This window comes from Siphateles boraxobius, unplaced genomic scaffold, assembly GCF_051911475.1.
Source record: "Siphateles boraxobius isolate OS27281-9 unplaced genomic scaffold, OSU_SipBor_1 19, whole genome shotgun sequence".
NCBI lineage: Eukaryota > Metazoa > Chordata > Actinopteri > Cypriniformes > Leuciscidae > Siphateles > Siphateles boraxobius.
The window spans coordinates 29,311,760-29,335,118 of record NW_027508799.1 but is presented as its reverse complement, the minus strand read 5'-3'; the positions used below and the strand labels follow the sequence as shown (position 1 = coordinate 29,335,118).

The 23,359-nt window shown below is 38.3% G+C and overlaps 1 protein-coding gene across 1 annotated transcript; it reads left to right on the top strand.

Moving 5' to 3' along the window:
- The first annotated feature begins 1,232 nt into the window (after positions 1-1,232).
- LOC143742147 (clathrin coat assembly protein AP180) lies at positions 1,233-23,285 on the top strand. The gene is made up of 23 exons (XM_077234836.1): positions 1,233-1,877; positions 4,442-4,584; positions 5,207-5,282; positions 5,454-5,556; positions 5,972-6,065; positions 6,235-6,346; positions 6,939-7,045; positions 7,127-7,168; positions 8,304-8,365; positions 8,857-8,862; positions 8,953-8,965; positions 9,057-9,172; positions 9,290-9,369; positions 10,020-10,034; positions 10,420-10,572; positions 12,097-12,195; positions 15,833-15,895; positions 18,878-19,009; positions 19,873-19,897; positions 20,005-20,071; positions 21,088-21,192; positions 21,313-21,412; positions 22,673-23,285. The coding sequence occupies exons 1-22, from the start codon at positions 1,748-1,750 to the stop codon at positions 21,397-21,399; spliced, it is 1,830 nt and encodes a 609-aa protein (XP_077090951.1). The 5' UTR covers positions 1,233-1,747; the 3' UTR covers positions 21,400-21,412; positions 22,673-23,285.
- The last annotated feature ends 74 nt before the right edge of the window (positions 23,286-23,359 follow it).

Sequence of the window (23,359 nt, the reverse complement as noted above, 5' to 3'; positions counted from 1 at the left end):
AATTATGTACACTGATAAATTATTTATAATAAATACCACAAAATTCAACACACAAAAAAGAGAACTGTCCATTTTGATTTCATGGTGCCTTTAAAGTCTGAAAAGAAGATGTTCATTTTTCTCTCTAACAGAAAAAGAATTCAGAATTAAAATGTCCCAGTCAATGGGTGCCATCAACCGTCTAGTTACGACAACCTTCAAAATATCTTCTTTTGTTTTTGGAACAACTTGAGGGTAAGTTTTTAAATTTTCACTTTTGGGTGAACTATTCCTTTGAAGTTCCTGAAAGAAGGTTTGTTCATTATTTTCAGAGAACCTTACTAGAACGTTAGCCAAAGTTCTGAGAACGTTCCCTGTCAGCTTTAAATGTCAATCATGCTTTTATAATAATTTGCAATCAAATCAATGCTAAAATGTTAAACTAGTTGTTCAATATATAGCCTAGCTAAAAGCCATTATATTTTTTTTAAATAAAAATACTCCAAGGATTGTTTAACAGTCAGTGGACATAATTCTATATCAGTCATGCTTTTCCATGACACTATTGTATCCTTGGTAAATAAGTACAGTAGATAAAAATAATTATTGTGGCAGTTTAAAAGTTGAAAACCTTTGTTCTAAAATTAGGGGGGGTGGGGGAATCAATAGTGTGGAAGTGTCTCCACCTAGTGGTCGAATGATGAACCTGCTGTTTTTATTGCATTCAGTCACAAGAGGTGTAACTTGTCGAAATATAGGAAAGGAAAGGAAATATAACTTATGCGTTGCCTGTTCACAGAGCACATATAAAAACAATAACACAAGAAAGTCCAAACATGTAATAAGTTTGTGACTCTCCTCCATTCAGCTAATTTCACTTAAAGCTCGTGACAGAGAATGCACCTCTGTGCTCAGGGAGCCGAATGCAGACGGATGAACCGTGAACGCGCACAGACCCCTTAAAGGCGCGTTACAGCTTGACGCCGCTTCCCTTTAAGAGCCCGTTATGCGTCACCTGACCAGGTCCACCGACAACCGAAAAGGCAGGACCTTAACCTGCATCACCAGAAAAATAAGCAACTAAATATCCAAGATCTACACGATATATCATTGAAACGTGAACAATTACTTGTCTTCATACTCTCGCCCTTGAAAAAGACACGTCATCATCACCATCATCATCCGACAGGACGGGAAGGACACACGGGCTTTTGACCGAATAATACCGAGGCTCCGGAATCCCGAGCAGGTTTATAGTAGAGGATTAATCAACGGAACGTTTTTTCAACTCGTGTTTATGCGTTTATTTAATTCATTTCATTGAAATAAGAACCAACGGGGGCGTTCAACGTAAAACGCCCCGTCATTTCGGTTTGATGTTTTAAAAAAAAAAAATACATATACTAATTAAAGGTGACAGTTTACCGTATTAATTTGATTGTATATTTCCCACAAGAGCCAGAAAATATCTCGGCGTAGGGCGTTACGTAATAGGACCATTATCCATGGTGCTGAAACCAACCCATGCATAGACGTCTACATCGACCAAATTTTATAAAAATAAACTTCAAACATATATTTTTGTGCTTTTGAATACGTCATTTCAGGCGCTCTGGTTGGAAACCAAAAGGAGAACTCGACATTGTCAGTTTCTGTAGAACCACCTTGGATTCCATCTCATTTTTTGTCGGCGAATATCATATGCATTTCGACTGTCCTTCCCCCTGAAGTTGATTCTTGAGGTGGTTGTCGACGCTACCGGGAGAAAATGTCGGGACAGACTCTGACGGATCGCATCGCCGCGGCGCAGTACCAGCTCACCGGATCCGAGGTGGCTCGTGCCGTTTGCAAAGCCACCACGCACGAGGTGATGGCGCCCAAGAAGAAGCACCTGGATTGTAAGTGAGACATTTTTTGACTCACCCTCATTCCTCAACGCGTTCAGTCTCACTCAGACCTGGCGCTGTCCACTTCAGCACCACAGCACAGTCCAATGCGTAGAATAACGAAGCCGTGTATACGCATGGCTTGTACTCAATGAGGTTGTTTGCTACGAGTTGCAATTCTGTCAATGGAAAACCTGCCTTTTAGGGTGCATGTAATATAAGGAGCTTATATTCTAAAAAGCGTGCCAGTGTGTGTAGCTGATTGCATTTAACTGACAGCACAGAACATACCCTGAAGTGTCTTTATGTGGGTGGTGTGGTCTGAGACTGAGAGGGAGAGACAGTAAAAGACAGAAGAAAATCAACTGCATTTAGACAAGACGGAGAGGCTACAAAAGCATCTTCGTGTCGCCCTCGAGCTCTGTGTCCTGCAGGAGAAGGCCTTCTGAATTATAAATCGATCAGCCAAAGCATGCATGTATTATTTACAAAGCCAAAGGTGAGGACACTGGTATGCAAGCTGGGGAATCTTGTTGTCTGTTAATATCAGCAATCCCTTCATCAGGGAATCACATGTGTGATTTCACAGGCACTCCCAAAATCCATAGATTCATAAATCCGCTTTGTCTTGGCAATGTTTAGCATTGTTGGCCTGTCTACAGACACAAACTTGTTTTACTTTGGTAGTTACTCAGGTGTTTTGTGACAAGAAATGTGTTTGTTGAGTTTTTATCTCATAACTCCAGCCATTTGTCTGTTGAATTGGAAGGCTTGAGGGGTGGTGGTGAGGTTGTCATGGAAACTGAAGTAGATTATTGGGGAAGGGGGAGGTGTGAGTCCGTGACATCATGATGACATGGTATCAGTATCAGTATATAGTCTTCATGTAAATACAGATGCAGCATTTGCTTTGAATTTAAAAAGTCACAAGACAGCAAGAAAGTCGCAGATTGTTTGTTTAATGTAGTCTTTTCTGTCAATCTAGTTGTGCTGCTTCATAGAATATTATTTAAATATTAAAGCTATCACTGTCTTTTTTAGATGAATTTGTCTGGATTGATTTGTATGATCTTGCATCATGTAGTTAAGAGACCAAAGCAACTTATTGGCAGAGTTTAGTCATGTGTTCACGCATATGGTGTGTGTGTGTGTTTGCAATGCGTCTGTATTTACACCGTCTGTAATCCAGTCACATGTGCAATTCCATAATCCCAATGAGCTGCACCTGCTCACATATTCATAAACTATATGTACAGACTCCCAAAACAGGGACTGCTATGCCATATACTTCAATATATAGTGACGTTACATAGCAACTAATTGCACTAACGGTAACGCAACTCACACTGTATCTCAGTGTGTTCTAATCTGGACTATTCTTGGCTTCTTAACTCCACTGCAGTGTGCTCTCTAGCAGCCGTGACTAACATATTGGCACCCTGAGCACAACGTTATATGGAATTTAAGACGATCTCCTGTCGGGAAGTCTGTCAAGAGAATGTCAGGGACATATTGCACTCCCAAAATAACTTATATTTTGTTTAAAGAAAATCAATCCTATTTTAGGACTATTGGGATTTGTTTTGCATTTGTTACATTATTTTCATGACTGTTAAACACATTTTCCACCAGATTTCCCAACGAAAGAATGATGCATCATTTAAATTATAAGTGCCTTGGGCGTTAGGGCCGAGCAGCCCCTTCTTGGTCTCTCTTGAAGCCAAAACGACTTCAAGTGACTTAAACTGCAATTCATTGACTGGCCGCTAGAGACAGGCTCCAAAAGGGAGTTAATTCCATATATCCCCAATGTTAAAGTGCCCAACTTTGCAGCAGAAAAAAATGTGTTTACAGCCTGGTACAAAAATTGGTTTTGGTCTATATAGCTAATTTTGCCCTTCATGATAACTGTGATGGGGGAGAATATTTTTATAACTCATCCATTTAAATTATATTAAGCCTTAAATTTCTGCATAATTAAGGGCGTGGCCACTTGAGTGACAGGTGGATTGTCGCTGCTGTCACAACTAGCCGTTTGTTTGCTGGCAACCAGGCACCTCAGCTCCACCCACGTGCTTCCTCTTTGCCCATTTTCTGTTATCCGAGAGTGCCAAGATGGCAACGACTGGCTCCGGCAACTTTGGGCTTCAAAAATGCTCTTCAGAAACCTACGGGTGACGTCACGGACACTACGTCCATATTTTTTTTACAGTCTATGGTTAGGACCCACACAGACCACATTGTGAGCAGCACCCCATGCTGGCCTCACTAACACCTCTTCCAGCAGCAACCTAGTTTTCCCAGGAGGTCTCCCATCCAGGTACTGACCAGGCTCAACCCTGCTTGACTTCAGTGGGCAACCATTCTTGAGCTACAGGGTGATAGCTGATGGCAGTATGTTGTTACATGCAGAAAAAATGCACAGGCATACAGTTTCTTGCTTCTAAATGAAATTTGGATGTTATGCATTTTCCCTTAAAGAATCTGTCTGCTGATATTAATAATCACAAAACTCTTCATCCACAGTGCAGTACGTAGCGCTGTGGTGGTAAATTGTGCGTGTGTTTTGTGTGCAGATCTGATCTCAGCCACCAACGAGACAAATGTGAACATCCCTCAGATGGCTGACACACTATTCGAGAGATCCACTAATGCCAGCTGGGTGGTGGTGTTCAAAGCTCTAACCACGACTCACCACATCAGCATCTACGGCAATGAGGTGAAGCAATAAATTACTGTTTTAAACTTTATTCCTTTTAGTTTCTTTTTATCAAGTTTAAACTCAATCTTACAGATGTATTTACTCGTTTCATTTGACATAAGAGAAGAAAACTGCAGGCAGGACTGCATTTGCTTTTATCAAGTTCAGAGTTCATCAGACGTTTTGAGAATATGCTATAAAAATGCAATAAAATGCACCACATCTGCATCGACGGCAATGAGGTAAGGGATACTCCCTAGTTCAGTAGTCACGTTTCAGTGCCCTGTAGGGATTTTGGATTGAGACAGCCCCTAAAATGTCTGACTACCTGACCACTGCCCTGTCCACTGAACTGGGGAGCTGATTGAGACAAACTCCAAGTTTCACAAGCAAAACGCAAAGTTTCTTGGGGGAACGCAAAATGATTGCGAGAGAACGCAAAAGCATTGAAATATGCTTTTACTCCCATCCTATATTTTTCTCACCACCATGTCCCTTTAGGGGCTCCATAGAAAACGGCATGCAGTATTGCATTTGCTTTTATTAATTTCAGAGTTCATAGGCCATTTTGGTAAAATAAAAAAATAAAATAAAATAAATACTGTGTGTTTAAAGATTTGTCCTTATTAAATCCCTGCAGAGATTCATCCAGTATTTGGCCTCCCGGACTTCCCTGTTTAATCTCAGCAACTTTATTGACAAAACAGGCTCCCATGGTGAGTTTGTATACATTTGTGTGTGAGTTAGATGAATAAAGTCACATAAACATCTATCAAATGCCATTTAACTTGTTTACTAATTCCATGAAGTGTGATCTGAAGTGTGATCCATTAAATGTGATATAAATGTGATCAACTAAGGCTGTTTATATCTTTTCTGTCTCCAAGGCTATGACATGTCGACATTCATCAGGAGATATGCACGGTACTTGAATGAGAAGGCATATGCTTACCGCGCGATGGCCTTCGACTTCACTCGAGTTAAAAAGGGGTATGTCGATTGATTCTGGGAATAGAACGCCACAATGGCAACATTTAGGCACTAGTTACTCCAAGTTATTCAAAATTACATCAGAGCACATTTTAGATGGCATGATGTTGTTAGAAACGCGTCAGACTTTACTCCCAGAGTTGTTAAATTTACAGATCACAAAGGGAATGTCATCTCTGAGTTAGAGTGAAAGAAAGGATGGTTTCTTAGGAATCAGCAAATACATGCACTGAACTGTTACTCCTGTGTGTGTGTGTGTGTGTGTGTGTGTGTGTGTGTGTGTGTGTGTGTGTGTGTGTGTGTGTGTGTGTGTGTGTGTGTGTGTGTGTGTGTGGTGTGTGTGTGTGTGTGTGTGTGTGTGTGGTGTGTGTGTGTGTGTGTGTGTGTGTGTGTGTGTGTGTGTGTGTGTGTTCAGAGCTGAGGGTGTGATGAGGACTATGGCTCCTGACAAGCTCTTGAAGGCAATGCCTGCCCTGCAGACTCAAGTGGACACACTGCTGGAGTTTGACGTGAGTAACATCTCCCACAACATCTGGGACCCTCTGTGAAGCCATCCCATTAACTGAGATTGTATTTATTTCAATGATTGTTCTTGTACTTAAAGAACTTTATCATTATTTGTTTTTTTTTAAACTCCATTCTTCACAATAATGTTTTAAATGCTCCCTTTTCGCTCAGGTTCATCCTAAAGACTTGAACAACGGCATCATAAACGCAGCATTCTTGCTTCTCTTTAAGGATCTGATAAAGCTCTTCGCCTCCTACAATGACGGCATCATCAATTTATTAGGCATGTGATAGATAATTTAATATAGATGATCTCAATCTCTGAACTATAATACATCTTACTATATTTTAAACAATTCTTAAAGCCTTAAAGTTAAAATGCATTATAATATGAGCAGATTCCTTGTTACATCTGGTTACATCTACAATTGGTTGTTTGTCATGTGTCATATTTTCTAAAGGTGTGTTCAATGAATAGATGAGTATTATAATACATTATAACTGTATTACAATTATTCATGGCAATACAATACATTATAAGTTGCATTACAAGGCTTAATTAATGCAGAAATATTAATTTATGCAATTTTATATTATTTATTTAAATAGAATTAAAAGAGCAGTTTCATGTCTATCCTTGTATTGTTCAACTGGTCAAGGTTAATATTGGATTACAAGTAATTAGTAATAAGTAATACAATACTTTTTTGAGAGAGTGATTAGTAATTACACTATTTAAGATGTAATTAGTAGCTAGTAATTAATTCATAACTTACCCAACATTGATTATATATAAACTAAAGCCTTAAGTAAAGTATTAACCAAATCTTCTATCCTGAAACAATGGGCTGAGATCAGTTTTTTTGGTTCTACAGAGAAATATTTCAAAATGAAGAAATCTGAATGCAAGGATTCTCTGGAGATTTATAAGAAATTTCTGACCCGGGTGACCAAAATTGCAGAGTTCATGAAAATTGCTGAGGTAAGGGAGATATATTTAAAGTCAAATATATATACAGAATACCAATTCACTTATAATATGATTATTGCGTTTCTGTTGCAGCAAATAGGAGTGGATAAGAACGACATCCCTGACATCTCTTATGTAAGTTACTATTGAACTCAGTGACTGTCATATACCCAAACATCCGTCCTTTCATGTATGCACATTTATTGGCGTGTCACTACAGTGTAGCTCTTAATTTATATTAGAATCAGGTCAAGTATTGATTTCTTGATATCAATTGATTGTGAAAACTTCAGATCACTGGTTGTCTTCCTTTTAAAAGAATGAAGTAAAGCTGGTGTGAGTGTGAAAGTGCTTTTCGTCTATCCTAACCAAGCATCCTTATTAAATCGCTCTCCCATGGGAATTCTCAGTGTCTGCATCCAGGCGTAGTTGCCGACATGGCAGATTCAGACAATGAAGACTGTCCCTTTAAAGACTGCTTCAATGAAGAGCCGGTAACCATGTTGACTGATATGGGACGCATTATGCATCTCAGTGCATTGCTTTTACCATGGCCGCATGGGATAGTAAAGTGTCCTTCGAATGACCACTTTAGATGTAGTAGGTCTACTTTTCGCCTGCTTTTTTATGGCTCACATACTGTTTTTTGTCTACTATATAGTACAGAAGTAAGCACATTTGGACACAGTGGATTTCTTTGTGTTGTGGTTTAAAAAAATTAAGAACTCATATAAGATGCGTTTCTGCCTTTCCTCTCCAAAAAGGTGTCCTTAAAAGGCAAATAATATCTATAAAATACTATTGATCTGACCATACTGAAACTAGCAGAAAAGAGCTGGATAATGACACTATTGGCTTCCGTAGAGCTTATTTTTAGCTGTAATTAAAGTTTTCAAAACTGATGAATTTTGCTAAATTAACTATTATTTTTCTGTTTATTTCTGTTGCGTTCTGTATTGTATAAAGTACTACATAAATAAATGAGTCTTGACTTTCCCTCAAAAATGAAAGGTCACATTGCGATTAGCCTTTTTGTTCAGAAGCTGGGTAAAGCAATGCACTGAAGTCCAGTTCCGTCCCACAGTTTGTGCAGTGAGCTGATTTTGCAGTGCTGTGAGGAGTGGTTTGAGTAAAGGTTCCCAGCTGGTTTTGATGTGGTGTTTTATTGTTTGAATTTGCTGTGAAACCTTGAGAGATATTGACATCAAATGTGCTCTGATGGTTTTTGTACTGCTCACCGTGTGTGTGTGTTTTATTCTGCTGTTCGCAGGCTCCCACCAGTATTCTGGAATCTCTGGAGACACATATGAACAGTCTAGAAGGAAAGAAAGGGTACCCCTGAACTCATTCTCTTTAAATGTCTGATAGGAATTAACTCTGAACTTGTAAATCAAATGCTGCATGCTAGATTTGATAGAGAAGCCTGAGCAGGGCACATAACCATGGCTGGTCACCGTGATTTTGCCAAGTAAAACATGTTAAGTTGATCCTGAAACAACATTCCTGTCCAAACATTTTCCCTACTCCTAAACCTAACTTATACCTACAATCATAGGTGAAATGATAGGTGAACAACACTGATGTAAATGCATGTTACTAATGTTGAAAATGTCTATACTTGACATAAACTGTAAAAATGTCCCTCATATCTCATTGGTTGATTAGAATGTTGATCTATAGGAAAATATTTTACTTGGTGAAATCACTTTCACCAACCGTGGCTTGTCTCTGCTCTCTTTGGATAAGAAATAGAAGGTCTCTAACTAAGTAAATATGAATACTAATTGATGTTTTTTTTCGTCCTCCTGCAATGGTTTGTTCAGGGAAGGGTGAGTAAGTTTTAAATAATCTCATCAACATTTTTATCAGTTTTGTTCTTTTTATATAAAATCATCTCAATGTCTCCTTGTGTCCTTCAGGTCACCCACAAAGGTAAGTGGGCACTTCATTTGATTATCGTTTTGATTTTGTTCATGGATCTCACACACATATGCTTAACCTGTAGCTCTGTGTTATGTTTTAGGGATCACCCACCAATAACGTGTCTCCAACCTCCACTCCCGCCAAATCTGCTTGTGCCGTCCCCACTTTGGAGCCACCACGCTCCGAGGCCACGCCAGCTGCCGAAACTGCCACTGAGTGAGTGACCCATGTAACCTCACTTCATGTCGGATAAAATGCTAATCAGAACACAAGATAATATCTGAATACAGTTTTCATATGTTTATAAAAGTGTGTGTCTCTATCTTACCGTAGTTCTCTTCTGGATCTGGACCCGTTGTCTTCCTCTGGACCTTCTGCAGGAGGAGCATCAGCTGCTCCCACATCTTGGGGAGGTACAGTTCAAGCACACACACACACACACACACACACACACACACACACACACACACACACACACACACACACACACACACACACACACACATACTCAGCATGTGAACATGTCAATTTCCAGACCAAACCAAAACCCGGAATCGCAACAAAAAAAAGACTTTCCGAAGGAGCAAGCTCAGATGCATGACAATGCTGAGGTCTGACTCAAAGATGTTGGAGTATATGTGCCAGCGTGCTCAAATTGGGTTACTTTAAAATGAAACCATAAAATATTTATGATCATAATTGATCTTATCGACATGAAGAGGCATTCACAACGCATTTCACTTCCGTAATGTGACATATTTTAGAGTGAAACAGGTCATCCAGCAAGGAAACTGTCAGGCTGACTGATTAAACCATGAATGTGTTCTCAATGACATCAGCTATTTTAACTTCATAATGCTCCATGATAAAACCAAAATTGCCGCAAGCCTAAAATGATATGACAGACTGCCCAGAACAAAACCCAAAACCAGACCTTTAACACACAAACTTCCTACTTTAAAGCGCCTGTTTTACATTTCTCATTATAAACTCTTAATGAATGCATGACTTAATTTGATAATCTCTTTTTCTATCTGTCTCTGATGGGCCGCTGTCACATCAGATCTGCTGGGGTCAGGTGAGCATTGTTGGCTTTTCACTTTATGTTAGATGTGTTTTCATGTGATTTGATGTGTTAAATGTCTCATGCATTTTATTAAACATTTTGAACACTTGTTATAGCTAAGTTGGGAAATTAAAAATGACCACATGACAGTCCTATATATGACAAACCTAGTCTCCTGAAGCCCTTTTAGAGTGAGAATCCATTTCACATCTCTGTGTCAATCCCTCAGTCTTTGCTCAGTAGAATCTCTCTCTCTCTCTCTCTCTCTCTCTCTCTCTCTCTCTCTCTCTCTCTCTCTCTCTCTATTATGATCTTGCCCTCTTCTTTGGTTCCTTTCCTGGTTATCTGTATATTTACGTTGTGTTTATATTGGTCCGCTGGGGGCGTGGCTATGCAGAAATGGGTTCCCTTACTTCAGAGACTCTCCTTCCTGACCCAACCCTTGCCGTAGACTCCAACTCCTCAGCCACGCCCACAGCCGCTGAGGCAGCCGTTTCATTGGCTCCTCCTCCTTCCGCTGCATCCTCCGGCTCAGCCGATCTCCTCGGAGGTCAGTAGTTAGGTTTCTTCCTTAAGAAGATGTAAAGGCTGTGCCACATTCTGAAACAGAGGAACATCCCAGCGCAGAAATTAAAGATCAGATCAAAATCACAGTTTGCGGTGTTTCATTTGTGATTTGTGAAGTCTGTAGTCATCAATGCTCCATTTCTGTCTGCAGTAGAAATCTAGAGCTTCTCATTTCCTTTTCTGCTTTATATCTTCCATGCTGCAGTTTTTATTTGACATTTGTTTGCCATCAATGCTCCAAATGATCTTGTGTATTAAAATTACACATATGAATTATAATCATTTGATTATTCTTATGTGTAGCTGCATTTGCACAGTGCACAGTAAGTTTAATCAGGTTTTCAGTTGCAGTTTTACATTCAGAGAATGCAAAACGTTTTAAAGTGAGCATGAAATCAAAACTGACACATTTTGCTTACTAATACATGCTCAAAGAAAAAGTTATGTTAACTCTTTCCACTCCAGCGTTTTCTAAAAAAGTTGCCAGCCACGGCCTGCATTTTTGATAATTTTCACAAATTTTCATGGCCCCCATAATATTTTATTGTATGAATACCTGAATAAGAAGAAAGAAATAACAGAGCCTCTGCTTTTAAATAAAAATCCCATTTTATTTTAAAGCTGTTCTAGCTTCATATGTTCTTTTTTTAACAACACTTGAATCTGGGTAGCAACATTTTCAACAAAAAGCTAAGAAAAACGTTTTTTTCACAAAATATAACGTGCATAAGCAATGCTTTTATCACTTGTTTCTGCTCCGTTTTTGCCTGTGTTTTGATCTGGAGATTCAGTACTCTTTCAGAAGATGCGTAAAAGCACCCCCTACCTTATAACAGCCGGGAAATTCCGTCAATGGCGGGGAAAGAGTTAAAAAGAAAACAACCTCTGAAATAACTCTAATTTATGGTTGCATGGCTGAATGGGCTAGTAGTTAATGTTAATCAACAGATATTTAGTAAATATTTTTTGAGTAATGCAGCGATTCTAAAATTTTACAAATGTAATAATGATTTAATGATAAGATCAAGTTCAATCCTACTCTTGTATGGTTGAATATCCTGGAAATCATGTCATGTTACTAATGTAAAATGGGTTACGATTCTTACAAATATTTAATATTAACAAAATTGATCAGAATTACTATATAGTGCCCTCTTGAAAATAAAGGTTCCAAAAGGGTGTTTACAGAGCGATGGCATAGAAGAACCATTTTTGGTTTCTCAAAGAAACTTAAAAAAATGTTATTTTCTTAGTGTGAAGAACATTTTAATAATCTAAATAACCTTTTTCCACTATATATTCCGCCTTTATTTTTGAGAGTGCATGTTATTTTAAGTATTCAGGACATCATTTAAAAAACATATTTTTTCCAAACTTTGCATGACACTGAAGTCTTGTCGTTTCTTTCTCTCTATACTATCTACTCTCTCTATTTCCTCTTCCTCCTCTCATCCTTTTCTTTGGCTATTATACGTCAACCCTATGGCCCTTGTGTGCGGTACTCCAGATGTGTTTGCGGCCCCTGCGGCTGAAACAGCTGCTGCTGCAGAGGGCGGGGCCACCGCAGCCACGCCCACTTCTGCTGCCGATGGCACCGCGGCAACTGGTGGGTGACAACAGTTCAAGAGCATATGTGTGTATGTGAGAATGTCGGTATAGAATGGGTGAGAGAGAGAGTGTGTTTGCTTGTGATTGTTTTAATTTACCGCTTTTAAGAACCACATAGAGCCTCTTCTGCAGGCTCTTCCCTAATGAAGACTCCTCTGGTCAATGTTGAGTTTTCTGAACTGGCATCGGTGTTGCCGTGGAGATTGCTATCTGTGTTGCTAGGGCAATAGTCTTTGAACATTGAAGTTCGGTTCTCTGGGGGGCAGAAGCAGATGTCGACTTGTTAGACGCTCAACACTCAGCGTATCTGACAGAATAATCAGCTCTAACTTCCACAGAGAGAGGAGAGTTCTTCTATTTTTCTTTCTCATTCTTCCTTCTCTGAAGATTCATCCTCAGGTTGACTTTATCTGTCTTATTGTAATTTAAGAGCAGGTGCGGCTATTTGTAACTTGAATGTGTGAGGCTTCCAGTGTCATTCGCTTCCAGTTCCACAAAAACAGTCTGTTATGCTGTTTTATATTGCAAACTTAATTCATTACTGTAATCATAAACACATTAGCGCAATATTGCACTTTGTTATTCTTCTAGTTATTAAATTATACCCAATTAACAGGGAAGATTCTCAGACCTTTGGCAAACGTTCTGGCAAGGTTCTCTCAAAGTTATGAACAAACTTTCCTTAAAAACGTTAATAGAACGTTAATTCAAGTTATCTAGTCTTTAATAATGTTCTGAAAATGTTAGTACAAAATCTTCATTTACACATCATTCATGTAACATTTTTTCTGAAAAATTTTATTTGGATATTCGTCAAACGTTTTTTAAATGTTACTAGGCTACTTGTTTTAGAATGTTCAGAGAATATATTCAAAAGTAACATTCTTAAAATGTTTGAAGAATTATAAAATGGAATGTTTCCTTAACATTCATACAAACAAGAAAAACGTGATGTTTTGAACATTCAGAAAAAACTTAATGACAATGTTAGCAAAAGATTCTTAGAAATATATTTTTGTTATTAGTGTAGATGCTAAAGAATCAGAAGTTTCCAACATTCGCAGAAAATAGCTTATTACAGCTTTGCAAAATAAGGTGGATATAATAAATAACAACAGTCTCAGAGCCTTGAAGATGTTTTTCGTTCACCCTCTTCTCCCGGTATAGATCCCTTCGCTCCAGCGGCTGGTTCTGCTGATAACTCCCTTCAGTTGGACCTGTTCTCCCTGCAGCCAGTAGATGACAGTAACGCTCTCTTTAGCTCAGTGGCGCCCACTACTGGCCCAGGATCTGTCTCCACCAACACTAGCGATGTAGCCCACACTGCTTCCCCAGCACCGACGATAGACCTGTTTGCTGGTAAACCCCTTAGGCCAGAAATCTAGCATGTCCCATGAAAATCTTATCCTCTCCTTTTACGTTTTTTTCCCTAGATTTCAATTGGTTTGATTTGTGTTGTGTATTATTAATATTATTTGTTTATTTTTTGTCTTCATAAATGTCCTCTTGTCTTTAGGTTTTTTTCATCCCATGCCAGATTCATCTGTTCCCAAAACAGACCCTAACACCAGTTTAGACCTGTTTTCAGCAGGTACACACAGCAATACATCCATCCACTCATTCCTTGCCTCACTTGTACATTGTTTTTTCTTTCCATTCTGTCCTTGACTGCTCAAGGTGAGCCAAATATGCTTCTCTCCTAGGGCAGTCGACACACTCCCTCACTCCCTTAGGCATTCATTCACTCCTTTTTCTTTCCCAATCTCTCTGTCTGTGCTTTTTTTGAAATGTCTCCAAGACCCACTAGTTACATTATCCCCACTTAGAGACGTATTTATTTTCACCTGCACCCTTGGGCTTTATCTCATTCACCTGTCTTTATCGATGAAGTAAACGGGTTCTGACCTAAAACTGATACACCTTACGGGTTTAGTTGTGATATTTTAGTGTTCCTTTTACACAGATAGATGCATAAAGTTACTCTTCAAATAATGGATGTTAAACGAGTAAGACTTCAGATGTCAAGTAAACTCATTCCTGTGCTCCAGATGTGTTTCATCCTCCTGCCGCTGCTCTATCTGCCCCCATGAGCTGGCCAGACAGTGGGGCAAATCTGGACCTGTTTGGGGGTTGGTAACAACCCCAGTGTGCATGATTTGCAATGGTTTGATTTGCATGTTTTGCTCAGATGGTTGCTATGGATTCTGTTATTGGGAAATAAAGCTGTTCTGATGGTTGATGGACACCAGACAGCAGTTGTGAGAGATTCCCTGACCTGACAGGATGAAGTGAAAAGACTTTAATAAGGTGTATGTGTGTGCTTTTGTGGTTCTTAACACATTTGTTGGTTGTATTTGTGTAAGACAAATGTTCTAAGAACGTTTTGCCAACATTCCCATTAAGTGAATGAAAATGTTATTCTCTAGACATTACAGTTTTTTAAAGGGGCTATATGTAAACATTTTAATGTATTCATTGATTTTTTTATTGCCAATGTGTGAACAGCTTGTCACAAAACTTTTTAAAAAACGAGACTTCATAGGTTGTCTATGAAAGCCTGTAGACTGATTTTTATGTAAAGGAATCAAGACGCTTTTGCAGGGAAAATCAAAAGAATGAGACATTTACATGTGCTGCCAAGAGCCTTCTGTTCTATGACACTAAATGAATGCTAATACATTATACTTATGTTCACGATAATGCAGAAAAAGCTATTCTATTCTGTACTGTACTGTACTGTCAATGTGTCATGCAAAGAAAGGGATTAATTCAAACTATAGTCTCACATAGACAGATATATAGTCTCAAATAGGCTATACTTTATAATTAAACTATCATGACAGTGTAATTTTAATTACAATTATCTGTTGACATGATGCTGGTGAATTGCAGAGCTTGTACAAACGTATCAACATCACTATGATCCTATGTGTTAACTGCTGTTTTCTCACCGATGTCATTTTTTTTGTGCGTTTGTTATTGAGAGGAAAGTGCGAAATATTTACGTCGCACGTGGACGGCGTCGGGATGTTTGTTAACATTAAATCGCTGCAAAGGTATTTCCAACTTATTTTTAGTTCTAAGCAAAGATTAGTGAGTATGTCGGGCCTTGAATGACGTTCACTTTCTTGTACGTTACGTGTGCTCAATTGCGAGCACCAGCAATAAGTTGTGGCTGCAGTTCACTTTATGCCCACCGGTGTCACTAATAACAAGGGTTTCTGGATTCTTTATATAGCCCCTTTAAATGTTTTTACTTTTTCTTGGTTATGTGAATGTTCCATTTTATAATTCTGCAAACCTTATGGAAACGTTACTATTGAATGTTCTCTGAACCATCTGCGACTAATAAGTAGTAACATTTAAAAAACTTTAGTTGAATGTCCAACTAAAATGTAAAAAAAAAATCCATAAATGATGTATAAATAATGTTTTTGGGCTAATGTTTTGAGAATGTTATTAAAGACCAGATAACATTCTATTAACGTTACTAGAAGAATGTTTGTACATAAGTTCTGTTAGCTGGTTGATCACAATCTCTCTCTTTCTCTCTCTTTGGGCTTGACTCTCAGTGTAATGGCTTTGGCTCACTCACCTGCTCACTTTTTTACCCTCATGCTGCGTGGACGGATCAGAATCGGCGGGTGCTAGTGAGGCCAAACCAGCCACAGCAACCACAGGTGGAGATCTGATGTCGGGTACGTCACCTGCAGCCCTCACGACTTCTTCCTCACGAAATGTCATTTTCATGGTTTGTCTGGTGTTTAAAACAGTCACGTTTACAATCTTCATAGTCCATAGCATGGAAACTTCCGCATGTTTTCATACCCTTAGGAAAGACAAATCCTAAATCAGATCTCAGTCGTTTCTCAACGATAGCAATGAGATGGGGAGCAAATCATGCATCTCAGCATTAAAATTAAAATCCTATTTTCTCAATACATGTTATAGATATTATTGTGAACAATTAGTCCATGCATACAGGATGTTTAATTTTAATGGTTAATCAAAATGTCATAACTGGTGAAGACTCTCTGGTGTTGTATGCAGGACTTCTCCGATCATTTAGTCCGCTTAAACCCCACTCTTGAAAACTCAGATTTGTCCACATTTAAGTCACGCCCATATCTCAATCAAAATCCAATCTGATGCCTAAAACTAAGACCCTGCCTGACTTTTTTCTTTTTGTTAAAATCTTTTATCTTTTTCAATAATCCGTTACACTCGGATGTATTTCATGATACAGAAGAAAAGATATGCCGCTACTTCTGTTTCATTGTGACTTAAAATCTCCTATCTGATTTTTTTTCTGAGAAAAGACCTTGGTTATCTCACGAGTTTCAGAAGTGCTCAGATTTGCCACCATACCAAAGTCTGCAATATATTTATGTAGCCTAATCCAAATTTTTTTCAATGAACCATAACTGAGAACTCAAATTAAGCTATGATTCATTTGTTTACATATATATCAACATTTTTCTTCTGGGTGTATGTGTCATTTTAACATATGAGAGGTGTTTTTATGTGTGTTGATGTCAGTTTAGTGATGTGTGTGTGCCTGGTGTATATTGAGTCTAGACACGTTAAATCTCAGTTGTGTTGTGATAATACGGACATGTTGAGATGAGATCCGTGTTTCCATCTGTTTCTCTCATGCGTGGCGTTTATGTACACCTCAGCTCTACGTGGACTGAGAAAGCCTTCTTCCCAATGCCTTGCTGCTTAATTCTGCTCTCTGTTTTCTCTCATTCACTCACTCACTCTCTTTTGTGCTCATCTGATGTTTCTTCTGCTTGACCTCACTTTCCTCTTCCTGATCATGTTCTCTTTCGTATGTTCTTCTATTACTTCTTCCAATGTTTCAAATGCCCTCTTTTTGTTATTTTTTTTCTTCATTTTCCATATCTGTTCCCATCCATCTGGCTCTTGGGTCATTGCTTGCTTCCTCCTGTGCTACTGGTGAGTTCTTATGCTCCTACACCAGCTGCAATCCCACAATGCATAGCTGCATTGCAAAATAGGGCTTCAGTGAAAACTGAAAGACTGCTAACCAAGCTATTGGAAAAGTATAAGAAGGATGGATGAATGAAAGTTTGGATGTTTTGCAAAGATCTCCATTGTTAAATCATGTGCATTAACGTGCTATAATAGAAACCAATGGTTGAAAAGTTTATTATTAAAATCAGTGCTTAGTAAAAGCTGTAGAGTAATGTAGGTTATTTTAGGCTTGTTTCACAACACATGCGTAAGCAGTGGCGCATCCCGTTACCGGTGCCCATATTAAAAGGTTACGATGCTGAGCCTATTTTTGCTGTTTAGTGGGCAGAAAATATGTTGAAAATGCAATATAAACCTATTTATCAACACAATCTTTTGCAATATAGCGGCATAAAATAATGGAGGGAATTAATCACTCATTGAAAAAAAAAAATATATATTGTCAGGCTTGATTCCACATGCAGCTACATGCACACAAAAAGCATTTTTTACGATAAAAACCTGTGAGAAGAAAATATTATTTTCAGTACTGAGCCGTAGTTTGTATTGTCAATATAAAAGCACATCAAGCTTTTCGTAGTAGTAAGTGCTGCTTATGCATGCTGTGTGAATCAAATCTAACACTACAGGTGTTTCAAAGCTGTTAAATGTTATGATTGAATGAATGTTTAATGTGTCAGTGTGTGTGTGTAGTCATGGTGTGTCTTGATAGAGCTCAGCTCTCTTTCTTCCTGCGCTCATTCTTACACCATAGTTGTGTTCAAAATCACCCCCTGTACCTTCATTCAATAGTCCCTGCATTTCTCCACTAATACAGTATATCTCCACTAATATATACTCCACTTGAAGGAGTGAATGAAAACGACACTGAGTGTCGGAAGGCCTGCCGCTTTTGCATAGTTTGCACTTGCCATTTAATAATCATTTGAAACTGGCAGTACCAGTAGTAATGAAAAGATTTATCTTGAACTCTGTCATGGAAACTAGTATGTATAAACCTTAATTAAAAAAAATTGATAATCATTTCAAAAGTGATTTATACCTGTTTGATATTGTGTAGCCACATTGGACCAGCGATTTGGAAAATGGATGCGGGCACCATCTTCTGGTGAGACGCGAAAATTCATTCGGCCTGACCCTCACAGTGCATTATGGGCATTCTCTATCCGTTGAGTGTAGACTTAGTTGTTACGGTGAATAATGGGATCTAGTGCACTCAATAACATCCACTACAAATGTCTGTTCCCTCAAATAGTGCATTATTTAAGGGTATAGGGGGCAATTTCGAACATAGCCCATGCCTACACCGGACTATACCGTTGTTGTGCCACAACAGGCAGAAACTGTCCACACTGGATGTGACAAAGCGACCATTGCAAATCCATTTGTTCTTCATATCAGAAGAAGCGAGAGCACTTGAAGCACGTCAGAATAGAATAGGGCATCAGTTTACCATCAGGAATTTGTCGTGTCGCGCCCCATCCAGTGTAGACAACATCACTGATTATAAAGTCACATTGCGCCGCTCGTGTCTGGTGTAGACAAAGGGTTAAGATTTTTCTTGTACTGGTTGCCATAGTGATATACCCTGCAGGAGGGTTGTTAGCATTCAGTTTAGCTTTCATAAATGTTACTGAAAAACAAGCTCACTATGTTTGTCTTACTCTTCACTCCCCCTTAAGCTTTTGATGGAATGGGTGATATGCTCATGCCAGCTATGGCTCCACAGGCATCAGGGGCGTCACCCATGACCAACTCACCGGTGAAACCCATGGGAGGAAACCTGGACTCAGCTATGGCAAACATGGCCAGCAGTACGTTCCAATCCATTTTTTATTTGGTGTATTCCAAAATCATAGCCAAAATACAATAAATAATAAAGTGTCTTTAATGGTATCTATGGTCTCACATTATTAACGATAAAGATTCTAAGGGGGGGAGGGGGTGGGTTCACAGCGTTGCCATAGAATAACTATTTTTGGTTGCCCAAACAACCTTTCAGTGAACAGTTCTTAAAATAACCTTTTTTTTCTCAGTGTAAAGAGCATTTGAATAATCTAAAGAATGTTTTTCCACTTAAAGAAACTTTTGTTCAATGGAAAGGTTCCATGGCTGTCTTTATGGAACCATTGATGCCATTAAAGAACCTTTGTTTTTAAGACTGAGAACCTTTAGCATTAATGGAACCTTAAAATTCCATAGAACCATAGAAAATAAAGGTTACAACGGGTTTTGTTTCGCAGCAATGTCATAGAAGAACCATTGGGGTATAGTGGAAAGAGGTTCTTCGTGTTCTTCATACAGACACAAAAAAATGGTTCTTTTAAGAACTACTCACTGAACGGAACCCCAATGGTTCTTCTATGACATTGCTGTGAAAAAAAAACAAACTTTTGGAACCTTTATTTTTTAAGAGTGTGAAACTTTAACATTCATAGAACCTTTCCATTAAACAAAAGGTTTTTTTTTAATAGTGGAAAAGGTTCTTTAGAATAATAAAATGATTCTTTTAAGAACGGTTTATTAAAAGGTTCAAATGAATGGTTCCAATGAAACCTCAATGGTTCTTCTATGACACCACTGTGAAAAAAATCTTTTGGAACCTTTATTTTTAAGAGTGTAAGAGCTAACAATTATAAGAATCTAAAATTGTATATCTCTCTGTCTGTGCTTTCAGATTTGACAATGGGGAACCAGAAACCGTAAGATACAGTAATGTCCTACTCTCGATTTCACCATATTTTCTTGACCCCTTAAATACATATTTGTGTATCTGTTCCTCTTCTGTTTCTGTCTCTCTCTGTCTCAGGGGTGAAGCAGCTGGAGGGGCGAACTGGCAAGCGCAGGTACCCACCTCTAGCTGGGGCGTTGCCATGGTAAATGTTGTGTTGTTTTGTAGATTTGGAGCATGAGGGTGGAGCATGGCTTTGAGCAGCATGGCGTGGAGCCAATCACGAGCTTCCCCTTCTCCCCGCCTCTCTTTTTGCTCCTATCAGCTGAATGAGCAGGACTAAAGAGGCGGAGCTTTCTTATAAATATTAAACTTAGGGTTGAAATATTGAAACTCTTGAAATTTCAACTGTACATTTCTTATTTCAACTTCTTCTTATAAACTGCACTGGTAGCACTTTACAATAAGGTTCCATTTGTTAACTATTACTACATTAGATAACACAAACTAACAATGAAAAATACTTCTAAAGCATTTATCAATCTTAGTTCATGTTCATTTAAAAATGTATTAATACATTATTAAATCAAAAGTTGTATCTGTTATTATTACATTGTTATTACTAGTTTATTATTAACTAATGGTAACATAGATAAATAAATACTGTAACAGGAATTGCTCTTGTTTCCACTGCACTGGTTATTATAGAATTATATATTTACAAAAGGATGCATCAAACTTTACATTCATAATCTTAATCGTTTGTGTACAGTGTGAAAAAGCCTAACAGTAGCTTCAGATTCAGTCTCGCTGTAGAGCTTCAGACCTGTTTTGGCTTGACAGCCGCTTCCTTCTCTTTGTTTTATTTTTATTTTTATTATAACACTAAACATATATGCATGTACATAACCCCTGAAACATTTTAAATTTACACTTAAATTAAACGGTTAACCACCATCCCACTTTGTGCACTGTGCAGATTCCCTTCTGCGTGTCTGTGTGTCGTAGAGTCATTTTGTTCAGGTGTTGTCCTGTTCTGTGTTGTTTGATGTTAACCTTTCCCCCCCATCCCTCCCACCCGCTTAGAATTCCCCTGTTGGGGTCTGTCCTGTCATGGGATCCCCATCACCATTTGGCATGGTAAGAGTGTTTTTATGTGTATGTGTGTGTGTGAAGGCGTTTGTGTTTGTTTCTCTTACTGTGTCTCTCTGTGATTCACAGCCTGGAGCAGGAGCTTCTCCCATGATGCCTGGCTCACCGATGATGGCCTCCCAACAACCTATGATGAGGCCACAGTTTCCGGCAGCAGGAGCCCCTGGACAACCGGTATTTTAGACATGAATGCAGTTGAATTTTTCACTTAGGCATTATAATAGTCATTTAGACAAGAAATGCAGACACACGAACTTAATTATTGCTTCTGTCATGTGTGCGTTTCCCCCACAGATGTCTCCGGGAATGGCCCAGAGTCCCAGGAAGCCTCCACCTTCTAAAGATCCTCTCGCTGACCTCAATATCAAAGACTTCATGTAGATGAGCAGCTGGTGTAAGTTTAACTACAGCTACAGCAGATGTGAAATCTGACGACAGGAAACACAATGAGACACAAGCGGAAATTATGTTCTGCATCTGATGCATCTCGTTTTTAATATATTTTAAGAATGTTATTAAAAAAACATGAGTTACATAAAAATAGTGTCATCTGGGGCCATAACCATCAGGGGAACATGGATCAAAATTTAATCAATATATAGTGATCAATCAATATTTATTAATATATACTGTATATTAGGGATGTGAGGAGCGATATTAAAACATGATGATATTTTTCATAGAGGGGAAAAGCTGTCTCGTGACATCAGCATTATCGAGTTGAGTTTGTGGCAAAACCTTTTACAGTGCTTGCATTATATTGACCGCATTATTAGACCATTTCTAAAGCTGCTGCATGATATATTAAAACCATTTAAAAATGATAATTTAGCATAGTGCAATTGAAATTACAAATGCTGAGATTTAATTAAATAAATACATGCACTGCAGGCTTCAGAGTGAAGTTTAATGCTTTGATTATTTACATGCATGCAGGTTTCTTCCAGCGTCTCAGAGCGGCTCCGTTCACAGTAAGAGAGGTTCCACACAAACTCAATCTCTGCATGTGCTGTTTAGTTTAGTGTGGGTTTCCAATAATCTACATTTGTTTCATAGTGAATCGTTGCATGTGGGAACGTAACATGCGTCTTTTGACCATATTTGTAACGTAATCATTTATAAACCTACACTGACACAGGAGAATACATCAATATGTTGAATATGCAAAGTAAAAGTTAAAATCCTCGATCTGAGTTTGAATGATTTGGTGTCCACATGTTCTTGTTAAAATTGTTTTAGCTTTTCTATCATAAGGAAGCGGCCAAATATTAAAGATTAGGCGGACATTTGAAAGAATTTCAAGGATAACACACAAGGATTTTATCACGTTTAAAGTGTAACACCAACAATCACCAGGGTGTTGGTGCCCTCTGCAGGCATAATGTACATAAATTGATTGTTCGCATTTTGTATATTGCATTATGTATTTTAATAGTTGTTCAATAAAACCATCAATTTCCTGCTTTTGATACCTTATTTGAATCAAAGGCTATTGTTCACGTAGGTCTATTTTTTACTAAAAATATGATCAGATTACTCCAATAATCATATGTATCTAATTATGTGTATATATATATATATATATATACATATACAAACACAAATACATATGTATATAAAATACTAAAACCTCTTTCTTTTTTCTCTGTTGCAGTTATCACACTTATTGTGCAGCCCTGATGAATCAGACGTGTGTACTCTCTTCCGTTCATCACATTCAGGGCCTCCAGTCCCTCCTTCTCTCTCTCTCTCTCTTTCCCTCCCTCCCTCTCTGTCTGTTGTTGTAGCACAAACCGTGAATGTGACTAAGTACATGTGTGTACGTGTGTTTGTATTTCAATGTTCTCAGTTACTTCAGATCTATATATTTAAAAAAAAATACTATGAAGAGTAATGGGCGATGCATTCTTGAAAGTGCATCTGCGGGTCTCTTAATGATAGATGTACATTCATTTTTCCTGGCTCGCTTTCCGTGGGAAATCAAATCAAATGTGTGACGTTTTCTGTGGAAAATGTTTTTTTGCTGTGGTAAATATCACTGGGCCTGTATGTGTCATCATCAGTTGAGTATTAGTCATCTTTTGACCATGGAATTACTTCTGTGGGAACAATATCAGCGTATCACGAGTTAAGGTAGTGTCTCACGCACTGTTTCTTTTTATTAATGCCCTGATTTTAATCTTTTTTTCGTATCTATGTTGATTGTGAGTTACATGCAACATGTGACCATTTAATGAAAATAAATATGCATTTTAGAAAATTTTAAATTACAGATTGTTTTGAATATCCTTAGTCTTTATTTTGAGATAAAAAGGTTGAATATATTTTAGTTATGTCAGAA

Bases quoted from the DNA above. Each gene is read 5' to 3' on its own strand.
- LOC143742147 (XM_077234836.1), top strand. From the start codon at position 1,748: ATGTCGGGACAGACTCTGACGGATCGCATCGCCGCGGCGCAGTACCAG. The intron at 10,573-12,096 runs GTCAGTAGTTAG...GCGGTACTCCAG, and splicing joins CTCAGCCGATCTCCTCGGAG to ATGTGTTTGCGGCCCCTGCG. The intron at 15,896-18,877 runs GTACGTCACCTG...CTCCCCCTTAAG, and splicing joins AGGTGGAGATCTGATGTCGG to CTTTTGATGGAATGGGTGAT.